Here is a 17,617-nt window from a genome sequence, read left to right on the forward strand (position 1 = left end):
GGAGCTGTCGCCACCCGCCCTCCCCCACCGTCCTGCTGGGACCCGGTCCACAGGGTAAGGTCTGAGGGTCCCAGCCACCTCGGCTGCCACGTTGTTCAAGCACAAGGAGGGCGGAAGCCGAGCCCGACTGGATGGAAGTGGGGTCCCCCTGGTAGGAGGCAACGTACGTGTCTCCTGCGTCGAATGTCTCCTGACCCTGGAGAGTGAGGGAGGGGGAGGCTCTGAGCTGCCGGTGGTTCTCACGACTCACCTACAGTGTAATAGCGCTGCCCTGTCCCTTCACGTGTGCCCAGCCCCGTGCCTGAGGATACAGGGGTTGGGGGGTGGGGGGGCTTCCCCACCCCACCTGGGGGACCACAGATGGAGAATGAGCACCAGCCACCGTATTTCCTCCCCTTACTCAGGTTCCCCGGGTGCTGTGGTCAGTGCGGAAGCTATCATGGTTGGGGGAGGCTCATTTCATTCCCTGAGACTGGCAGCTGAGGCTCTGACCCTGTCTCAGCCCTGTCCCAGCCAGCAGGACCTGAAATCCAGGGAGTTCTGACTTTGTAGTGTGCCTCGTGTCTGCTCCTCAGCCCCCTGCAGCCCAGCCGCCAGTGTCTGCCCCCACCCCTGCCCTCCAGCCCAGAGCAGGAGCCTCCTCACCTCCCCCAGTCCGTCCCTTCTGCACACTGCGAGGTTCGTTTTTCTAAGACCAGACCATTCGTTCAGTGACATTTGAATACCTGCTTTGTGCCAGGACTGGGATGCAGCAATGAGCAGAATAGACCTGGAGGAGTTTCCAGTTGGGAAGACAATCACTCAGACAACTACAAACTGATAGCGTGCTATGGAAAAAGACATATATAACGTGGGGGTCAGATCTTGTCTGTAGGTCAGGAAGGGCTTCCCGGAAGGGGCAGCACGTAAGCTGAGATCAGAAGGATGATCGGGAGGTGGGGGGGTAGGGGGGGTGGGCAGCAGCATTCCAGGAAGAGAGGCTGGGACAGGAGGCAGGATAGCTTGTTCTGAGGTCTCCGGGAAGATGGTGAAGATGGGCGGTGAGCTTTGAGGTGGACAGGGAGGCTGGGGCAAGGGTTTGGCTTTTATCACACTGAGAGCCACGGGGAGCCCGTGACAGTTCTGAGCTCCTGGTGAAGTTCCAGGGAGCACAGTGAGGACTGATCAGTGTAGGAGAGGACGGTGGGAGTGGATGGCTTCCAGAAGGATATAAGGGAAAGCTGAGCGAACTTGCCAATGGATTCATAACGTAGGCGAAGGAGGGAGAGGAGCCACCGTGACCCCTGATAAGCAGGATGGCTGGGGGTGGGGGGTGCACCAGGAGACTCCTCTTCTGGAGGAAACATCTTGAGTTCTGTTCAGGACGTGCTGAGTTTCAGGCGTGCCTGTGAACTGCCAAGAGGCAATGAGCAAGTTGTTGGAACCCAGAGGCTGGAGAGGGGAATCTGAGAATTATCAGCGTGTGGCTTGGATCTAAAGCCATGGACAAGGAGGAGGTCACTGTGGGAGGACGTGCAGAAGAGGAGAGGTCCCAGGACCATGCCTGGGGGAGCGCTTAACATTCAAAGGCCTAGGAGAGGAGGCTGACCAGGCCAGATACAGACAGGAAGGCAGCAGAGTGCCCTGTGACAGGTGAGCGACAAGGCAGCAGGTCCCCTCTTCCCAGAAGACCGGAGCCCACTGCCGGTGTTAGCCACGAGGAGGTTGCCGGTGACTTCAGCAAAACCTGAGTTTGCAGGGGTGCAGATCTGAGGCCTCACTAGAGGAGGGTGCGAGCGATGTGGGAATGTCGCCAGTTTTGGGAGACCCAGCTGTAAGAAGAGGAAAGAGGATGAGGTAGAAGATTGGAAGGAGGCAGAGGCGTGGGCAGATCCGATGCCAAAGGAAATGACATTTACCTTCTGGCCGCACCCATGTGCTGAGCAGACAGACAAGATAGAGGTGCAGGGATGGTGATGATCGAAGGGGAGCCTTCCTTAGAGCACAAGGGCGTGTGCCTGCAATGGGAGCCCGTGTCCTGACGAAGGACAGAGGGACCCATGGGCGACGCCCCGGTGACAATAATAATCAGACCCCGGGTGGCGTGGCAGGGAGTTCTGGTTTGGAGTTTGCTGATCCCCGTGGCGTACTCTCACCACGGCCGATGTCAAGCTCCCAGCCTGACTTCACTGGAGGCACATTTGACTGTTGGCTCGGGTTCAGAAACCTGCAATGGGCCACGGGATCGGGAGCAGGAAGCAGGGAGGGGCAGGAAGGGGCGGTGTCCAGCAGATGATGGGCTGCGGGAACGCAGGCCCAGGTAGCCAGGTGCTCCCAAGCTTTCCGCCTGGTGGTATGAGTCCTCCCCATCCCTTCCTTACTTCCTTTCTCTCTCTTGGTTTATGGCTTTTTTGTTCCCTCCTTTGTTTTCTCCCATCCTTCTCTTCCGCTCTGTGCTGGACGCTGGCGTACCATAGACGGGCAAAATGGAGCTCTTACCCTCAAGTTGTTCGTGACTAATAGGGATCCCACTCAGGCTCAACTTGGTGCCCAGAGGTCTGGTGAGGTGGAGGAGGCGAGAGGCGTTAGGTGGCTTCTCAGACATGCAGAGGTCAGGCAGGGACAGAGAATGAGGTGTTTCTGGCAAATGAGGGGCACTGCCCAGGCCAAGGTGCTGAGGTGCCCTGGCCAGATGACGTGCTTCAGCGTGGCTGGGCCCAAGGAGCCAATGAAGGTCTTTTGGGAGGAAGTAAGTCTGGAGAGAGAACAGGGCCCAGGCCCACCTGGCTTTGCAGGCCCCATGAATTTAACTTCATACAAAGGTGGCCAGGAGCAATTGTGTTCAGGGACAAGCAAGGAGTGGTGTGGTCAGATCTGCATTTCAGAAAAATAATTCTGGTTATAATCTGGCCCTGGGGGTGGGAGCGTCCAGAGGGGGGACAGGGAGACCGCGAGGAGGCTATGGTGGCCAGGCAGGAGGGGACTGGTGGTGGCCTGGACTGGGGAAGCCATAGGAGGTGGAAGGAAGGTGAACACAGCTGACGTTTTACTGAGCTGAGTGCTCAGTGTCTGCCAGGCCCTGTGTTCTAAGCACATTAGACATATCGTCTCGCGTACCCCTCTGGTCGACTCTCGGGGCCCCATTGTACAGATAAAGAAAAGGCTTGGGGATTAGAGGATCAGGTAAGGCAATATAAGAGTAGCAAGAACAAATTGAAGAGCTTGCTCAGGCTTGACAAGGTGGGGGTTGCCATCCATGAGACCCTAGCCCTGGACCAGGATGGGCCAGAGGCTGGAGAACACGAGTTTCATTTGGACATGTTGTCTGGGGGCCTTTGTGACATCCAAGCAGAGAGGTCCCCTGCAGAGTTAGACATTCATTCAGGCCTGAGGCTCTGGGAGAAGCCGGGTTGACTGTAAGAGGTTTGGGGATCCATGGCTAGAAGCCGTGGACGCAGGTGAACTTGGCCAGGGAGCACGTGGAGAGTGAAGAGAGGTGCAAACACAGGGAGCCCCGGTGTGTGGGGCCAGGCAGGAAGAGCAGTGACAAAGGAGCAGCTAAGGGGGCCGTCAGAGGTAGGGGAGTCCTGCGGGGCACGAGGAGGCTTCTCAGAGCACAGGGGAGGGGAGACAAGGAAGCAGATGTTCACGTCATCCCTCATTGCAGAGACAGGTTGAGAAGTATGCACTAGAAACAAAGAACAGGGTCACCGTCAGGCCTGCTGGAGTGGTTTTCATGGGGCAGTGGGGGCCGGAGCCAGAAGGGGACTGAGTGACAGGCGAGGGAGCGGGACCAGACTGGGGCCTGCCTTTCCGCAGCATGGCCATGGAGGTGAGGGGCGAGCGGGGGGAGGCGGCTGAGGGCTTACTTACTGTTGAGAAATGAAGGTTTGCCTTTAGCATGTCCTAAAATTTTCCATTTACAGCCTTGACTTTAATTCATTGGTAGAGCTTCGGTAACTCCATCCTACTGGGAACTTACAAAGCACAGTAAAACTTCAGCTAGCCAGAATTCTTGGCAAACGAGCCACTCAGGAAAACGAACATTTATTGGCGTGAAAAGATTTGAAATATAGGATTTCTTTTCAAAAACATTTTTAGTATGGATATAATCACATAAACATATGCAGTAGGGAGAAGACTGTAATGAACCCCCACATCCTCACCATCCCACGTGAACAGTAGCTCCAGACCAGTCCTGTGCCCTCCACACCCCGCTGCCCCCAAACTCTGGGACACTTGGAAGCAAACCCTAGACATTGTATCATTTCGTTTGTACAGCTTTGGTACGTTTCTCTAAGAGACAAAACCCTTTTTTGAAAACCGTGACCACAATACCATGATCACGCCTAAAATCTTTAACAATAATTCCTTAATTTAATCAAGCATTCATTGTTCGGATTCCCCAACAGTCTCGTTTCCCCCCCCCCCCCCCCCAGTTGGTAGGTTAAAATTAGGCTCCAAACAAGTCCACACATGGCATTTATTTGCTCTGTCTGTTAAGACTCCCTTTCTTCTCTTCGTGTCATTTGCGTGTTGAGGAAACCGGGCTGCCCGGAGGCATGTGTGTTTGGGAATGTGGGACAGAGCTGGGCACCACAGCGGAGCAAGCAGGACGGGGAAGTCCGGGGTTGGCAGGATGATGACCAGATAGTCGGGGCACCTAGCTGCGGGAAGGAGGCAGGATGTGGAGGCCCGTCCTGAGCAAGGGGAGAGGCCAGGGCTGCTGAGGGCTGAGGCCTGTCCTCATGATCCCTGAGGCCTTACGGCTGCCGGAGCTGAAGAGAGGTGGAAAGATGGCCAGGGCCCAGGAATGGGGCAGAGCCAGGTGGGCGACAGGTCAGGGGTCAGGCTGGAGATGAGGAAGGGGCTGGGCCTGAGGTCAGGCCTGGAAGGAACAGGATGTCTGTTGGGGCTGAAGGGAGAGAGGGGAGTGCCAACAGAAACCAGCTCCTCCCCACCTGGCCCCGTCCCCAGGGCCCCTCCCCTGGCCTCCCAGCTGCGGCTCCACTCAGGGGCCCAGACACCAGTTCCCTTCACAATGCTGGTGATCAGGGGCCCTGATCCCTTGTTCTGCCTTCTCCTCCTCCTGCTCGTGGGCCCCCACAACCCCGTGGGGGCCGGTCCTCCTCAGAGAAGGTTTGAGTATAAGCTCAGCTTCAAAGGACCAAGACTGGCATTGCCTGGGGCTGGAATACCCTTCTGGAGCCATCATGGAGGTGAGGGGTGGGGTGGGGACCAGCCATGCCCAGGGTCCCTCATAGTGCTGGAGGGGCTGACCAGCTCTGGGTGGCTGTGACTTGGGGAAGAGCGGGCCTGCCGGTACCAGCCTCTGCCCAAGACGGGGCCAGGCCTGGGGCAGGCAGGACCTTCGCCCCGGGACCCCTCCCAGGCTTGTCTCCCGTCCCACCCACCACAATCCCACCCCATCTACCAGTCTCCGTTTCTCCTCTCTGCCTCTCTCGTTCTCTGCCCTAGGATTTCTCTCTTTTCCTTTTGCCTCTCCTCGGACCCCCTCTCCTTCCTCTGCCCCTTGGACCCGTAAACACACACATGCTCACGTGCTGAGTCCCAGACACGCAGACGCAAGGCAGCTGGGACCAGCACCAACCTCCCTTCTCCCTGCTCCTTGCTGCCCACGAGAACGGGGGGACTGCCCGAAGGGAGGCACCCTCGCGGCCAGCTGCTTTGCCAGAGAGGGCACCAGCTCTGCCCTGTGTGTGTGCTGGGTGGAAACAGGCACGAGAGCATCTTAACTTCAGGAACTTCCAAACCCAGACCTACAAGGAGTCTGTCTTCTACTTGATCTTGTTCATTAAGGATTTCTGAGGACTTACAAGGACCTATGCAGTAGAGAGGAGCTTAAATTAGGAATGAGCAAGAAGAATGAGACTTAGGGTTAGGGCCGGAGGCATGAAATGAATCCAGGAACAGGGCTTGTGGCCAAAATATGCTGTGAGGTCTGCCCACCCTTCAGAGTTGGGCCATGGATCTGGTTCAGAACCACCTAGCAGGCAAAGCAAAAAGAGAAAGCGGATTCGTTATGTATTTCTGTGTCTGTGAGATGTAAGTTCTGAGAACGGCATGATTTCTGATTGGGTCTTGGCCCAATCTTCCCTCACAGAGGCACAGGAGGTAAACAAAGGAAGGGGCTGATTCTCACAGCACCAAGCCAGGCCCTGCCTCAAGCCTAGGATGGCAGGGCCTGTACAGCACTCACTGCCGGGGGCCTTGTCAAGTCTGGCGTGTCACAGACCACAGCGGGGAGCAGAGGCACATTCTCCAAGATCACGCAGTGATATGCTTACCGTCCATTCAGTCATTCCTTCACTCACTCATTCACTCATCCTTTTGCCAGAATTCTACCGCCATGCCCCTCTGTGCCCAGGCCAGAGACACAGGGCTGAGTCAGACTCAGGGAGCCCACACTTTGGGGTGAGGCCTCATGAACGATCCACATAGAGCTGAATGCGTAAGTGTAGTATACAGTGGGCAATCCTTGCCTCCCACAAGTCACTTCGGAGGCAGTGGTGGCTTCTAAGGCCCCCCAGGACTCCTGGCCTTGCAGCCTCCGAGCCTCCCTGCCCCCAACCCTGGCCTTTGCTGAGCAAACAGCCTGGATTAGCAGTCTCCGGAAAGTCCTGGCAGGGACTGGGCCTTGGGCCAGGTTCCAGGCTGGCACCAGAGGGGTGGGGAGCCAGCTGGGGTGAAGCCTCTGATCTCCCCTCTGATTCCTGCCAAACCTGCCTCAGTTTCTCTCCCCTTTCCTTCGCCTCCCCCACCCCCAGCCTCTGTGAATTCTCTCTCACACACACTCCCTTTCTTCACAGTCCTGTCAGCCAGTTGTCACCTTTGCTTTCAGGCTTTCCTCACCTTGGAATGCCCCCTGGGGACCTGCACCCGGAGCCCCACCCTGCGCCCCCGCCTCAATGGGCCACACTGGAGTCTCTCCATGCTTCCACAGCCTGGAGTCCTAAACCCCAACATGGTTGTTCTCGCAAAGTACTCTCCTGTGTCTGGTGGCCTCGGGCGTGTCCTTTTCCCTCACGGGGCCTGTTTCTTCCCCTGAGAAACAGAAAGGGGTGGACGCAAATGTCTCTTGTTGGAGAAACGTGTTACAGCTGACACCCGAACAACGCAGGGGTTAGGGGCGCCGACCCCACACACAGTGGAAAATTCGAGCATAATAATAACCCGGCTCCCCCAGAGCTTAACCGCTAACAACCTGCTGTCGACCAAAGCCTTACCAATAACATAGACCGTGGAGTAACACGTTTTTTTTTTTATGTTGTATGTATTATATTCGGTATAAAGCCGGAGAAGAAAGGAAAATGTTATTAAGAAAATCCTAAGAAAGAGAAAATACATTTACGCTATCGTACTGTATTTATCGAAAAAAAACTCCACATGTGGGGAGCCTGGGTGGCTCAGTCGGTTGAGCGTCCAACCTCGGCTCAGGTCATGATCTCACGGTCCGTGAGTTTGAGCCCCGCGTCGGGCTCTGTGCTGACAGCTCAGAGCCTGGGGCCTGCTTTGGATTCTGTCTCCTTCTCTCTCTGCCCCTCCCCACTTGGGCTCTGTCTCTCTGTCTCTCAAAAATAAATAAAGGTAAAAAAAAAAAATTTTTTTTAACGAAACAAAACAAAAAAAAAAACTCCACATGGAAGTGGACCTGTGCCATTCAAAGCTATGGAATCAGATGGAGCTGAGTTCCAATCCACTCAGTTCCTTAACTTCTCTGAGCCTCAGTTTCCTCATGTGTCAGGTGGGGTCTTAGAAAAGCAGGCGGCACGGATTTGTGGTGAGGCTTATGTGAGAAGGCATCCGCCCCCTGGCAAAGGCCCTGCCAGCCCTGCTGGGCTCCGTGTCCCACTTCTCCTGCGTCTGACTGCCCACCTCTTAATGGCAAGCCTTGATGTTACTTCCTTCCTACCCCAGAGCCCAGCCCAGGCCAGTGACAGAGATTGCTAGGGGCGTAGGGGATGGTGGGGCCCTGGCCCTGAGCTGCCCCCGTCCACAGATGCCATACTGGGCCTGGAGGCAGTGCGGCTGGCCCCATCCATGCGGAACTGCAGCGGCGCCGTGTGGAGCAGGGCCCCTGTCCCCTTCTCTGCCTGGGAGGTGCATGTGCAGATGAGGGTGACCGGGCCAGGGCGGCGGGGAGCCCAGGGCATGGTGAGTGGCCCCAAACCACACCCGGCAGAGGGGGTGAGTCAGGGAGGTGGGTGGTGAGCCCGAGGTTCAGTGTCCTGCAGCCCCCCCCCCCCCCCGGGCTGAGCAGCTGGGGACCCACAGGCCGTGTGGTACACCCGGGGCAGGGGCCAAGTAGGCTCTGTCCTGGAGGGGCTGGCCTCGTGGGACGGCATCGGGATCCTCTTCGACTCCTCCACCGAGGATACCCAGGTGAGTAGTGATCTCCTGTCCCCCTCCCCCCTTCCCCCTCCCCCTCCACCCCGTGCCCACGGCTCAGGCTACTCGTCACCTCCCATGCAGAGCAGCCCCATCATCCGTGTACTGGCCAGTGATGCGCACACTCGCTACGAGCCGCGTGGGTAAGGGCCTGTCCGGACACACCCCTACCCCATTCCTGGGCCCCAAGGGCCTCAGCGGTGACCCACACTGTGTACACAAGCCCCTGCCCCAGCCTCTGACGGGGACTCATCTGAGCTGATAGCTGCTGCCCTGGAACCGCCTCTCGCTTGTCCCACCTGTGGCTCCTCCAGGACAGGGACCAGAGTCTGCGTGCTCTTCCTAGGAACTGCGCCACTGAGTCCTCAATTCATTCAACCTAACGCCCCAGGTTGGGGGGCGGGACGTGAAACGACACAGGGCGTAGCCTGCACTGAGTGTTGCCACTCACACCGTCTCATCTGATCAGCAACACTCTTGAGAAGGGGAGATCATTAGTCCCCAACTACAGATGAGGGCATTGAGGCCCAGAGAGGTGGAGTGAATGGCCCAAGGTCACACAGCCGTTCGCAGAGCTGAGCTTTGAGGTCAGATGGTCCCCGCCCTTCCCGAGCCAGCCGCCTGCCTGCCAGAGCCTTCCCTTTCTCCCCGATGACGATGACGAGGCTTCCCATCCCACCCAGGCCCGTCATCAGTGTCTCCCAGCACGCATCCCTTAGCTCATAACAATTAGAATAATTGCTAGCATTTATGGAGTAGAGCTTACCTGTCTGCGGGGCACAGTGCCAAGCACTTTACATTCATTGTCTTAGCTAACCCTCATAACAATGTTATGAGCTAGTTCCAATTATTATCCTCATTTTAAAGACGGGGGAGCTCGGGTTTGGAAAGATGTGGTCATTTGCCCAAGGTCACACAGAGTGCAAATCGCAGAGCTGGCTTCTCCCTGCTCTGTGCGGCCTCCCTCTTAGCCGCAGGTGGAAGCGCTGTCTGTGTGCCCAGAGAAACCTGGGACCTCTCGGGCCCACAGAACGTGGCTCCCGTCCTCTGTCCTGAGTCTGTCCTGCTGCAGTCTGAGCCTGGCAGAAAAAAGAGGAAAGAGGAGCCCTCCCCAGAGGCGCAGGGGAACGAGGAGTCGGGGGGGGGGGGGGGGGGGGAACAGTGGGGGAGGTGGTGGGCCTGGGGGGTTGAGGGCAGAGCTCCAGTGCTGCTCCAGGCTCTGTCCCCCCAAGGAAGAGTCACAGGAAGGCCCTGGCGTCTTCTGCCAGGCAAGGCTTGCTTTCCAGCTCCCCTCTCTCCTGCTAAAGAAGCAAGGGAGACTCATGCTAGACAACAGGGACACGTTCCATCCCAAGTGACCCGTGGGGTGGGGGGGTGGGGGTGTGCTGTAGGCCTGGGCCGAAGGGCCCCTGGGACAACCCCCACTGTCCAGGCCTTGCGTCCTGTGTGGCCTGGCTGAACTCCAAGTGCCCATAGGGATGCAGCCAGCGGGGTGCTGGGCTCCTGCCGCCGGGACTTCCGCAACCTGCCGAACCCCCTCAGAGTTCGGATCACCTACTGGGGGCAGAGGCTGCGGGTGAGTAGCCCTTCCTGCTTTCTCAGATTCTCTGGGCAGGGAGTGCAAACTATAGCACTCAGAGCTACGGAGTTACTATGTGAGTGCCCATGGTCCCAACACACCCGTGCCTGTGACACCACACAGGGGCCCAACACATACAGGTGGCACCCACACGGGACCCTCCTCCCTGCACAGACTCCTAATCCCAGAGCACATACTGACGAGGGCTAGCATGAGACCAGGCAAGCGTGCCCCTCCATGCCATGCTGACACCAAGCTGGGTGGCCGCTTGCCCACATTTAGAACCAGGGAAGCCAGTGAATCAAAGGTGGGGATGACAACCTGCTGCCGGGGTCAGGGGAGAGGTGGGGGGTTCCAACCGTGAGAGGCTCACTCCTCTGTGCCCCTCAGGTGTCCTTGAACAGTGGCCTCACTCCCAACGACTTAGATGAGGTCTGTGTTGACGTGGGTCCACTGCTTTTGGCTCCTGGAGGTTTCTTTGGGGTCTCGGCAGCCACTGGCACCCTGGCAGGTGAGGGCCTTCCTTCTGAGCAGGTGAGAGCAGAGGAATGGTACCTAATGAAACATCCTGAGCACACCTTCCAAAGAGCTCTGGGTGTGGGGCCAGCCACTTCCTCTCTGTGTGGTCTGGGCAAGTCATGAGCCCTCTCTGGGCCTCTGTTACCATCGGGGCAAGGTCATGTCTGCCTTGCAGAGTTGCTGAAAGTCTCAAATAGGATAAAGCACAAGAAGCTTTTATTCCAGTGATGGCCCCATAAGTGCCCCAAGCTGGGAACTGTGGGGCAAGTAGAAGAGGGACAGCCATGAGGACATTGAGGAAACCGCAAAGGGGTGTAACATAATGAAGAGTCCACGGAGGGACCCACAGCTGGCAAGCAGGGTGCAGTTTGAGGGTGGGAGTTCTTGAAGGCTCGGACTTTAGTCTTTAGACTCTGAGCACTAGGGAGCAGTGGAAGGTTTCCAAGGAGGAAAGTGACACGGTCTCAGAGCCATGCTGAGGAGGTGGCCGTCCTATGGTTGCTTCTGCCACTCTGGGGCCTGAGGGTGTCACTCATTCTGTTGCCATGGCTGTAGCCCAGGACCGTCCAGTTTTCCCACTCAGTGTGGGCTCACCCTTGGCTCTGCGTGTGGGTCAACCCTCACGGTCCACCCATCTGCTTGTCTGCCCCTTCACACCTTTCCCATGAAGTGAGCGAGACGAAGGTTAGAGAGGCCCAGAGTCACCCAGATCTCCTGCCTGCCTGGAATATAATAGAGCCGGGCAGGGGGACCGGGGGGCGGGGGGGTGAGGGCTGAGTGGGCTGCTGGGCAAGGGCGGGGGTCTTACCTTCCCTTCTCTGCCCCCCCTTCCAGATGACCATGACATCCTGTCCTTCCTGACCTTCAGTCTGAGTGAGCCGGATCCAAAGGTGATGCCACCCCTGGGTCAGCCTTCAGGGATTGCTGGGGGAGACAGTCCAGGGACCCCTTCCTGCCCCGGATGCTTCTATGTCATGATGTATTCAGCCCTGTCATTCGAGCCGCTATCTCTACTGATCTCTCCCTCTCTTTCTCTCTCTCTGAGTTGCTCAGACCAGGCCTTGTGCTGGGCAGTGCGGGGGGCCAGAGGTGACCTAGAGCTAGGCCCCGTTCCTGAAGCACCTCCCAGGCCGTCAGGGGGCTGTGGGAGCACAGAGGACGGGTCCTAACCAGCCAGGGGAGCAGGGAAAGCCACCTGGAAGGCATGAGCTTGAAAGGGCAGAGAGAGTAGCTGAGTGGAGGAGCAGCACAAAGGTCTGAGTCCTGGGCGAGCCGCTGGGGCCTGGGCGGCAGCTGGAGACATAAGCGTGGGGGATCGGCAGCAGCAGAGCCTGAAACCACAGGGCTTGGTGGCCGGGTGCTTCTTCCCTGGGTGGGATGCGTGTTTGGTCCGGGAGCGGGACTGGACTTGTGGAGGCCCCGTGGGAAGGCTCCCCTCACCCGCAGCTCTCCCAGGGGTCTCAGGCCTGAGTTTGGTCTTCTTCCTCCAGCCTCCCCCACCACCCTTTCTGGAGATGGAGCAGCTCCGGCTGGTGAAGCAGCTGGAAGGGCTTCGGGCAAGGCTGGCCCTGGGCGCCAGGGAGGATGTGATCCCAAAGCTGAGCTCCGAAGTCCAGGAAGAGGGTAGGGACCCCAGGGAGCAGGCAGGGGAAGTAGGGGTCCATTTGAGCATCACAGGATCCTCTTCCCTTGGAATCAGGAGTGCTTTAACCAATCGGGAGACGAAGATTCGAGGAGGCCATATCTAGCAGACCCCGGGGCCCAGGCTCTGTCCGATCCCCACCCCACCACCCAGACACAACTTTCTGGGGGAGAGCTGGAGGCAGAAGCCATGTCTTTCTGCCCCTCCTCTCCAATAAGTCCCAAAGATAGGATCTGCTACCCCACTGCAGTGGGCTACCTGGCCCAGCTCTGCCCCAATCTCCAGGAAAAAGGATCCTTGGCCTGGAAGAGACGCTGGGCAGACACCGCCAGATCCTGCAGGCTCTCCAGGGTCTCTCCAGACAGTTGGCCCAGGCCGAGAGGCAGTGGAAGAAGCACCTGGGGACCCCAGGCCATGCCAGGCCTGAGGGAGCCTGGGTGAGTGGCCCCTTGGGCACCCAAGGCCCTGCCTGCAGGCCTGGAAAAGCAAGCTCCCTAGCCACTGGGTTCCTGGCACCGGTGAGCTCCCTCTGTCCAGAAAGAGGAGCAAGCACTATACTTAGGATCTAGTCTCCCCCAAGGTCTGGAGGGAAAGGAGGGCAGGGGTGCAGTGCTGCAGGTTGCAGGAGGGGGTAGACCTGCCAGGCGGGGGAGCATACAGGAGGGTAGCCCTGCACGAGCAAATGCCCACGGATCCACGCGGCCGGGGCTGGGGAGAGGAGATGCCAGGTATTTGGACACGGGTCTGTAGACAAGCACCAGAAATAGACCGGGTGCTAATTTGCATGTAGCTCCACATGTGATTTGGTTCCCATACGGCTTGCTTAATGCTCAGACGCACCAGAATCCTCGTTTTTATCTCCACTGCCATCCTGGCTTCTCTTCCAAACAGTCATGCCCCGTGGCACGCCCAGCCTGGGGCCCGAGAGCTGAACTCAGTCAAGCTGTTAGATGCCAGGCAGCAGAGGCCGGCGGCTCCTGTGGGCTTTGCTGGGCTCTGGCAGCTCAGGGTTTACATCTCGTGTCCTCAGGCCAGAGCAGCTGAGGCTGGGCTGCTGGAGTGGGGGAGTGGGGACGGGGCCACACTCCAAGGCTAGGCCTCTATGATCCTACTTCCAGGCCCAGAACTCTTGCTGCCAGATTCTCTCCACCCCAGAGAGGGGCAGCCACTTCTCCAGGCCACTCACCGAGACAGAGGCCTAAGCATTGAGAGTTGCTCGGCACTGGTCCCATCCTGGACTGTGCCCTGCGGTTGGGGTCGGGGAGAGGGGGGCGGTAGGTAGAAGACTGGACTGGGCCTCTGCCTCCTTTAAGGGCAGAACCACTTCTGAAAGGGGGAGGAAGCCCATGACCCTCAGGGGGAGGGATTTGAGAAGAGGGGGAATCCAGAAGCCCAGATGCACAGGGGATAAACTCAACGTGTCAGATAATGTCCAAACTGAGGAAGGGCCAGGTGAGGTGGTAAGGTGTTCCAGAAGGAAGAGGGCTACGGTGTCCTCGGGAAGGTAGACTCTGAGAAGAAAAGGGCTGTGGCCTGGGCCCTGGAGAACAGGCCGGCCCTGCTGCAGGATTCTGCCAAGGTCAGCGCCCTGCTCCGTGGACAGAGGTCTCTGCTCCAGGACCTGCAAGAGATGAGGTAAGGGCACCTGCGAGGAGGGGTTCTGGGGGAGGGGCAGAGAAGTCCGGCTCCACCCACTTGCTCAGCCTCAAGTTCCTCCATTGGCCCCCTATTCCTTTCCTCACTTCCTGAGCATCCAGCACAAAGCCTGGCACACAGGGAGGGGCGGGGGCAGAGTTAAGTCTGTCCAGTTGACCTGAATTTAATTGAATCAAGTTTAAAGTTTTGAAAATCCTAATTTAAAAGTAACTCTCCCTGGGGAGGGACACAAACCCCCTCCCCAGGGAGAGTTAGTAAATCTGAGCCTTCCTTCAGGGACAGCTGCTGGAATGAGGGGATGTTTTGATGGCGTTCTTGGAGGAACCATAACCAAGATCAGGCTGAGCTGAAGAGGGCAGTCCCTGACTTCTTTTTGCCCCCCTCCAGCCTCCCGGCACCCCACCCTAGGCCAAGCCCAGGGAGCTACCCACGGGGCTCTGGGGACAGGGAAGTCACCCTGATGCTACAGAGCACGGAAGCTTCAGGCTGGGTGCTGGATTCTGGGTCCCTCACCCACATCTAGATGCTTGGGGATGGGAAGATGGGAAGAGGGAGAGGAACCAAATCCCCTGGGGCCTGGGGATGGAAAACAAAGCCCAGGGAGCCTGGAGTTGAAACAGACAACGTTAGGAAGACCCTTCTCTGAGCCAAAGCTGTCTGAGGATATAGGAAGAAGGTTTGGGGTAAGACCAGCCCCTAAGAAGGAGCCCTATGGATGGTGCCTGTTTCCCACCAGGTGCTGCCGTTAGGGATTGTGAGAAATGGTTAGGAGGCCTGGGTGCAACCAGAAGAGATAATGAGTCATCTCCCTTGGTTTCCACCCCCCACCAGGGATGCAGCTGCCCACGTGGTCTCAAAAGCCCAGCTCTTCTATCTGCCTGTGGGCACCAAGCATCATTTCTCAGAGCTGGCCCAGATCCTGGGCCTCCTGCAGAAGGACCTTCGGGGCCCACTGGTAAGGGGGAAGGAAGGGGTGCCATGGGGGCCCCATCCTTGAGGTTCTGGCTCAGCCCCCTTCTTCCAGCACTTCTGCGTCCCCAGGCCCCTTCTGCCCTTGCACTCCCCTCCCGGGACTGCTGACAGGCACACCTGTATCTGTGCCTGTGTCTGTGATACCGATCTCACCTTCTCTCTGCCCTCTCTGCACTCTGGAGAGTCCCACAGACTCTCAATGGCAGCAGGGCCCTGGGGACCATTTGGTCCAACCCCTTCAGTGACCAGAAGGGAAATGGCAGTACTAGAGATCGATGGTGGAACCTTCTCTTCCCTGTGTCCCTAGCCCATCTTGCTCCTACCTTGGCCCTCACCATCACCTTGTCTTTCACTCTATTTCTTTCTCATCTCTAGAGCCTTCAGACCCCTGGTGATCCCTGGCCCCAGGCCTTCCCAGCCGTCCCCACAGATGGAGCCAGGGGAGCTAGGGTTGGGGAAGTAGCTTCCTCTCCAAGCTCCCTGGATGAGAACCAGGGTGCCCCAAGCCTGGGGGAGGGAAATAGAGCCCACACATGGCCCAGATTCCAGGTCCCCTTTTTCCTTCTGGGTAAGAAGCCGATCCAGGACCTTAGAATGTCCCCTTTCAGAAAGCGGCAGCCAAGAACCGCCGCCCACCTGGCCAACCCCCAGAAGCCTCCTTGTGCCTGCGGCCCAGCATCTTCTTGTTCTTCCTCCTCATTCAGACTATAGGCTTCTTCTGTTATGTGCACTTCAGGTGGGTCTTCCCATGACTGAGACATGCTATACTACTTGACATCTCTTGATTCGGGGTCATAGCCATTCGATTGGGACATGGGGCACTGAAGCCCAGGGGTAACATGCCTGGTCTACCAGGGACAAGGAGCAGCACCCAGGCTAGGACCCATTTTTCCAACAAGCTCTACTGGCCGCCTGCTCAACCGCTTGTCCCATCTAAGTCCTGCCCTCACAAAACTCACTTGCTAATGTGAGAAACCGATGAGTAACTGATAGTCACACCCTATCTGGTCAGTGCCACAATGGCAGGGAGCTCAGGGGCTGTAACAGTATGGGAAAAAAGCACTTGACCCAGCTTAGGGAGATCAAGGAATTGACTAGAAGGGACATTGGATGTGGGTCAAGATAACTAGGAGTTTTCTAGCCTGACAAGATAAGTAAAGGCATCAATACAGAGGAACAGGATAAGAAAAGGCATGGAAGCATGAAAAAAAGCACAATATTCTGGAGAAAAAGTGTCAAGTTCAGTGTCAAAGCAAAAGGTGGGACCAGTTTGTGAAACTGGGCAAAGAGAATTTAAAAGAGAATTTAAAAGAGAATAAAAAGGAGGTCACTAATTCTGCTTGACGGGTGTTTGTTGAATGAATGAAACATTTAGAGATGGTGAGTGTGCTAAGGTGCTCAGAAATCGGACTTACAGTCCTTATTGGTGGAATGTCAAGACAAGAAGAATCAGTGTGGTCTGGGATGCTCCTGGAGGAGTGAAGCATGCTGAGCTTTAAAAGCAGAGTAGAAGGAGGGACAGCCTCCAGGTAAAAATAGCAAAGGTACCAAGTGGAAATGATGACAAGCTTATGCATTATGTACGAGTTCGATGGTGGCCATAAGGCTGGAGCCACCTAGACAGGCCTTGAATGCCAAGGAAAGAGTCTGGTCCTGATGGGGCAGGCCAAGGGAGCCATAGAAGGTCTTAGAACAAGGGAGGCTGTAATGGAGAGATGGTAGAGAGGTGAATGTGGAAGCCTGGTCTCAAGAGCCCTGAAGGAAGAGATCCAAGTAACCTTCTTCTCCTTTCCCTGGCAGTAGGCAGAAGCTGGACAAGAGCCTTCAGGACTGTTTGTCCACAGGCAGCCCTCCTCTGTGTCCTGCACCACGCATTCCTGGCGCCCTGGGGATTCTGAGGAGGCAGCCTCTCTCCTCCAGCATACACGCATGACTCACCTCGAAGCCCTGAAGGAATCTCCCCAGGAAGTGGATGGTGTCCAGGGGGTGAGGGTTTGGCCCGTACTTCTCCTTCTGGGTGCCCAGCTCTTGCCCACACCTTAGCTTTTGGGTAGCTCCAATCTTATTAAAGGTGATTTCCATCTCCCCACGTTTTGTTTGATATGCTCATTTACCTTCTGGCTTTACCTTAATTTCTCTGAAGGCTTTCACCTTCTCTGGATAGGTAGCTGGGAGTGGGCTCCAAGCGGGCAAGGACATCAAGGACTGGTCTGATTGCCAAAAGACCAGATACCCCACAAGCCTCGAGCTCTGGACTGTGGATCGAGAGGGAGTCACAACTGTGGTAATTCTGTCCCCAGAACAAAGAGTGGAATCTCCAGGTGCCCCTCTTGGCCCAGCCCAGCCAGCATCACCATGAACAACTCTCTCCCTCCCCACTTCCTGTAGCTCTAGGGGTCAGCAGAGCTGGCATATGAGGGAGAACTCTGAGGCAACCCATGGAGACATAACTGGGATTCCCGCTTTCTGGTCTCCCTTTCCCAGCGTCCAGCTCTTTGGGCAGCTGCTGGGGCAGCGGGGTGGGGAGGATGGTGTAGGGCCCAGGGCTGGATCTTTGCCCCTTGCTGCCACTTGGATCTGCCAGCTGAAATCCTGGCTATCAGCGACCTGGGAGAGGAGGAAGTGGGGGGAGAGTAGGAAACAGGGTTCTGGACGCGCATCAGTGCAGCCCCTTTCCCTGGGGAGCGACCCCACCCCGCGCAGGCCCTAATCCGTTGTTAGCAATGCCCAGGCGGAGCTTGGCGTTGAAGGAGGCACGTGGGGGAGGCGGGAGTGCGGAGCGGGCACGTGGTCCAGCCTCCTCAGCCCCGTGCATGCCCCCCGCCCCCCGTGAGGAGGGGTTTGGGGAGGTGGGGGCGGGC

General features: G+C 57.3%; 1 protein-coding gene across 3 annotated transcripts; it reads left to right on the forward strand.

The window, feature by feature from the left end:
• Positions 1-974: 974 nt before the first annotated feature.
• On the forward strand, positions 975-17,525 carry LMAN1L (lectin, mannose binding 1 like). 3 transcript variants are annotated; one of them, XR_015252807.1, is made up of 14 exons: positions 975-5,198; positions 8,000-8,154; positions 8,275-8,382; positions 8,473-8,531; positions 9,865-9,964; positions 10,358-10,478; positions 11,321-11,376; positions 11,977-12,109; positions 12,414-12,565; positions 13,696-13,763; positions 14,616-14,739; positions 15,365-15,492; positions 16,557-16,742; positions 16,921-17,525. XR_015252807.1 is itself a non-coding variant. In XM_086711225.1 (13 exons), exons 1-13 carry the CDS (start codon positions 4,793-4,795, stop codon positions 16,687-16,689), a joined length of 1,743 nt encoding a protein of 580 aa, XP_086567351.1. In that variant the 5' UTR covers positions 975-4,792; the 3' UTR covers positions 16,690-16,845. The 3 variants fall into 3 exon arrangements, 2 of the variants coding, with proteins under 2 accessions (XP_086567351.1, XP_086567353.1); XM_086711225.1 differs by lacking the exon at positions 16,921-17,525 and having other exon boundaries at positions 16,557-16,845; XM_086711227.1 differs by lacking the exon at positions 16,921-17,525 and having other exon boundaries at positions 16,560-16,845.
• The last annotated feature ends 92 nt before the right edge of the window (positions 17,526-17,617 follow it).

Source organism: Puma concolor, chromosome B3 (assembly GCF_028749965.1).
Source record: "Puma concolor isolate L17-30 chromosome B3, mPumCon1.1.hap2, whole genome shotgun sequence".
In the NCBI taxonomy this organism is placed as follows: Eukaryota; Metazoa; Chordata; class Mammalia; order Carnivora; family Felidae; genus Puma; species Puma concolor.

Excerpts from the sequence above, each read along its gene's own strand:
- LMAN1L (XM_086711225.1), top strand. The coding sequence starts at position 4,793 with ATGGGGCAGAGCCAGGTGGGCGACAGGTCAGGGGTCAGGCTGGAGATG. Across the intron at positions 8,383-8,472 it reads CCTCCACCGAGGATACCCAG|AGCAGCCCCATCATCCGTGT; the intron begins GTGAGTAGTGAT and ends CCTCCCATGCAG. Across the intron at positions 12,110-12,413 it reads CTCCGAAGTCCAGGAAGAGG|GAAAAAGGATCCTTGGCCTG; the intron begins GTAGGGACCCCA and ends CCCAATCTCCAG.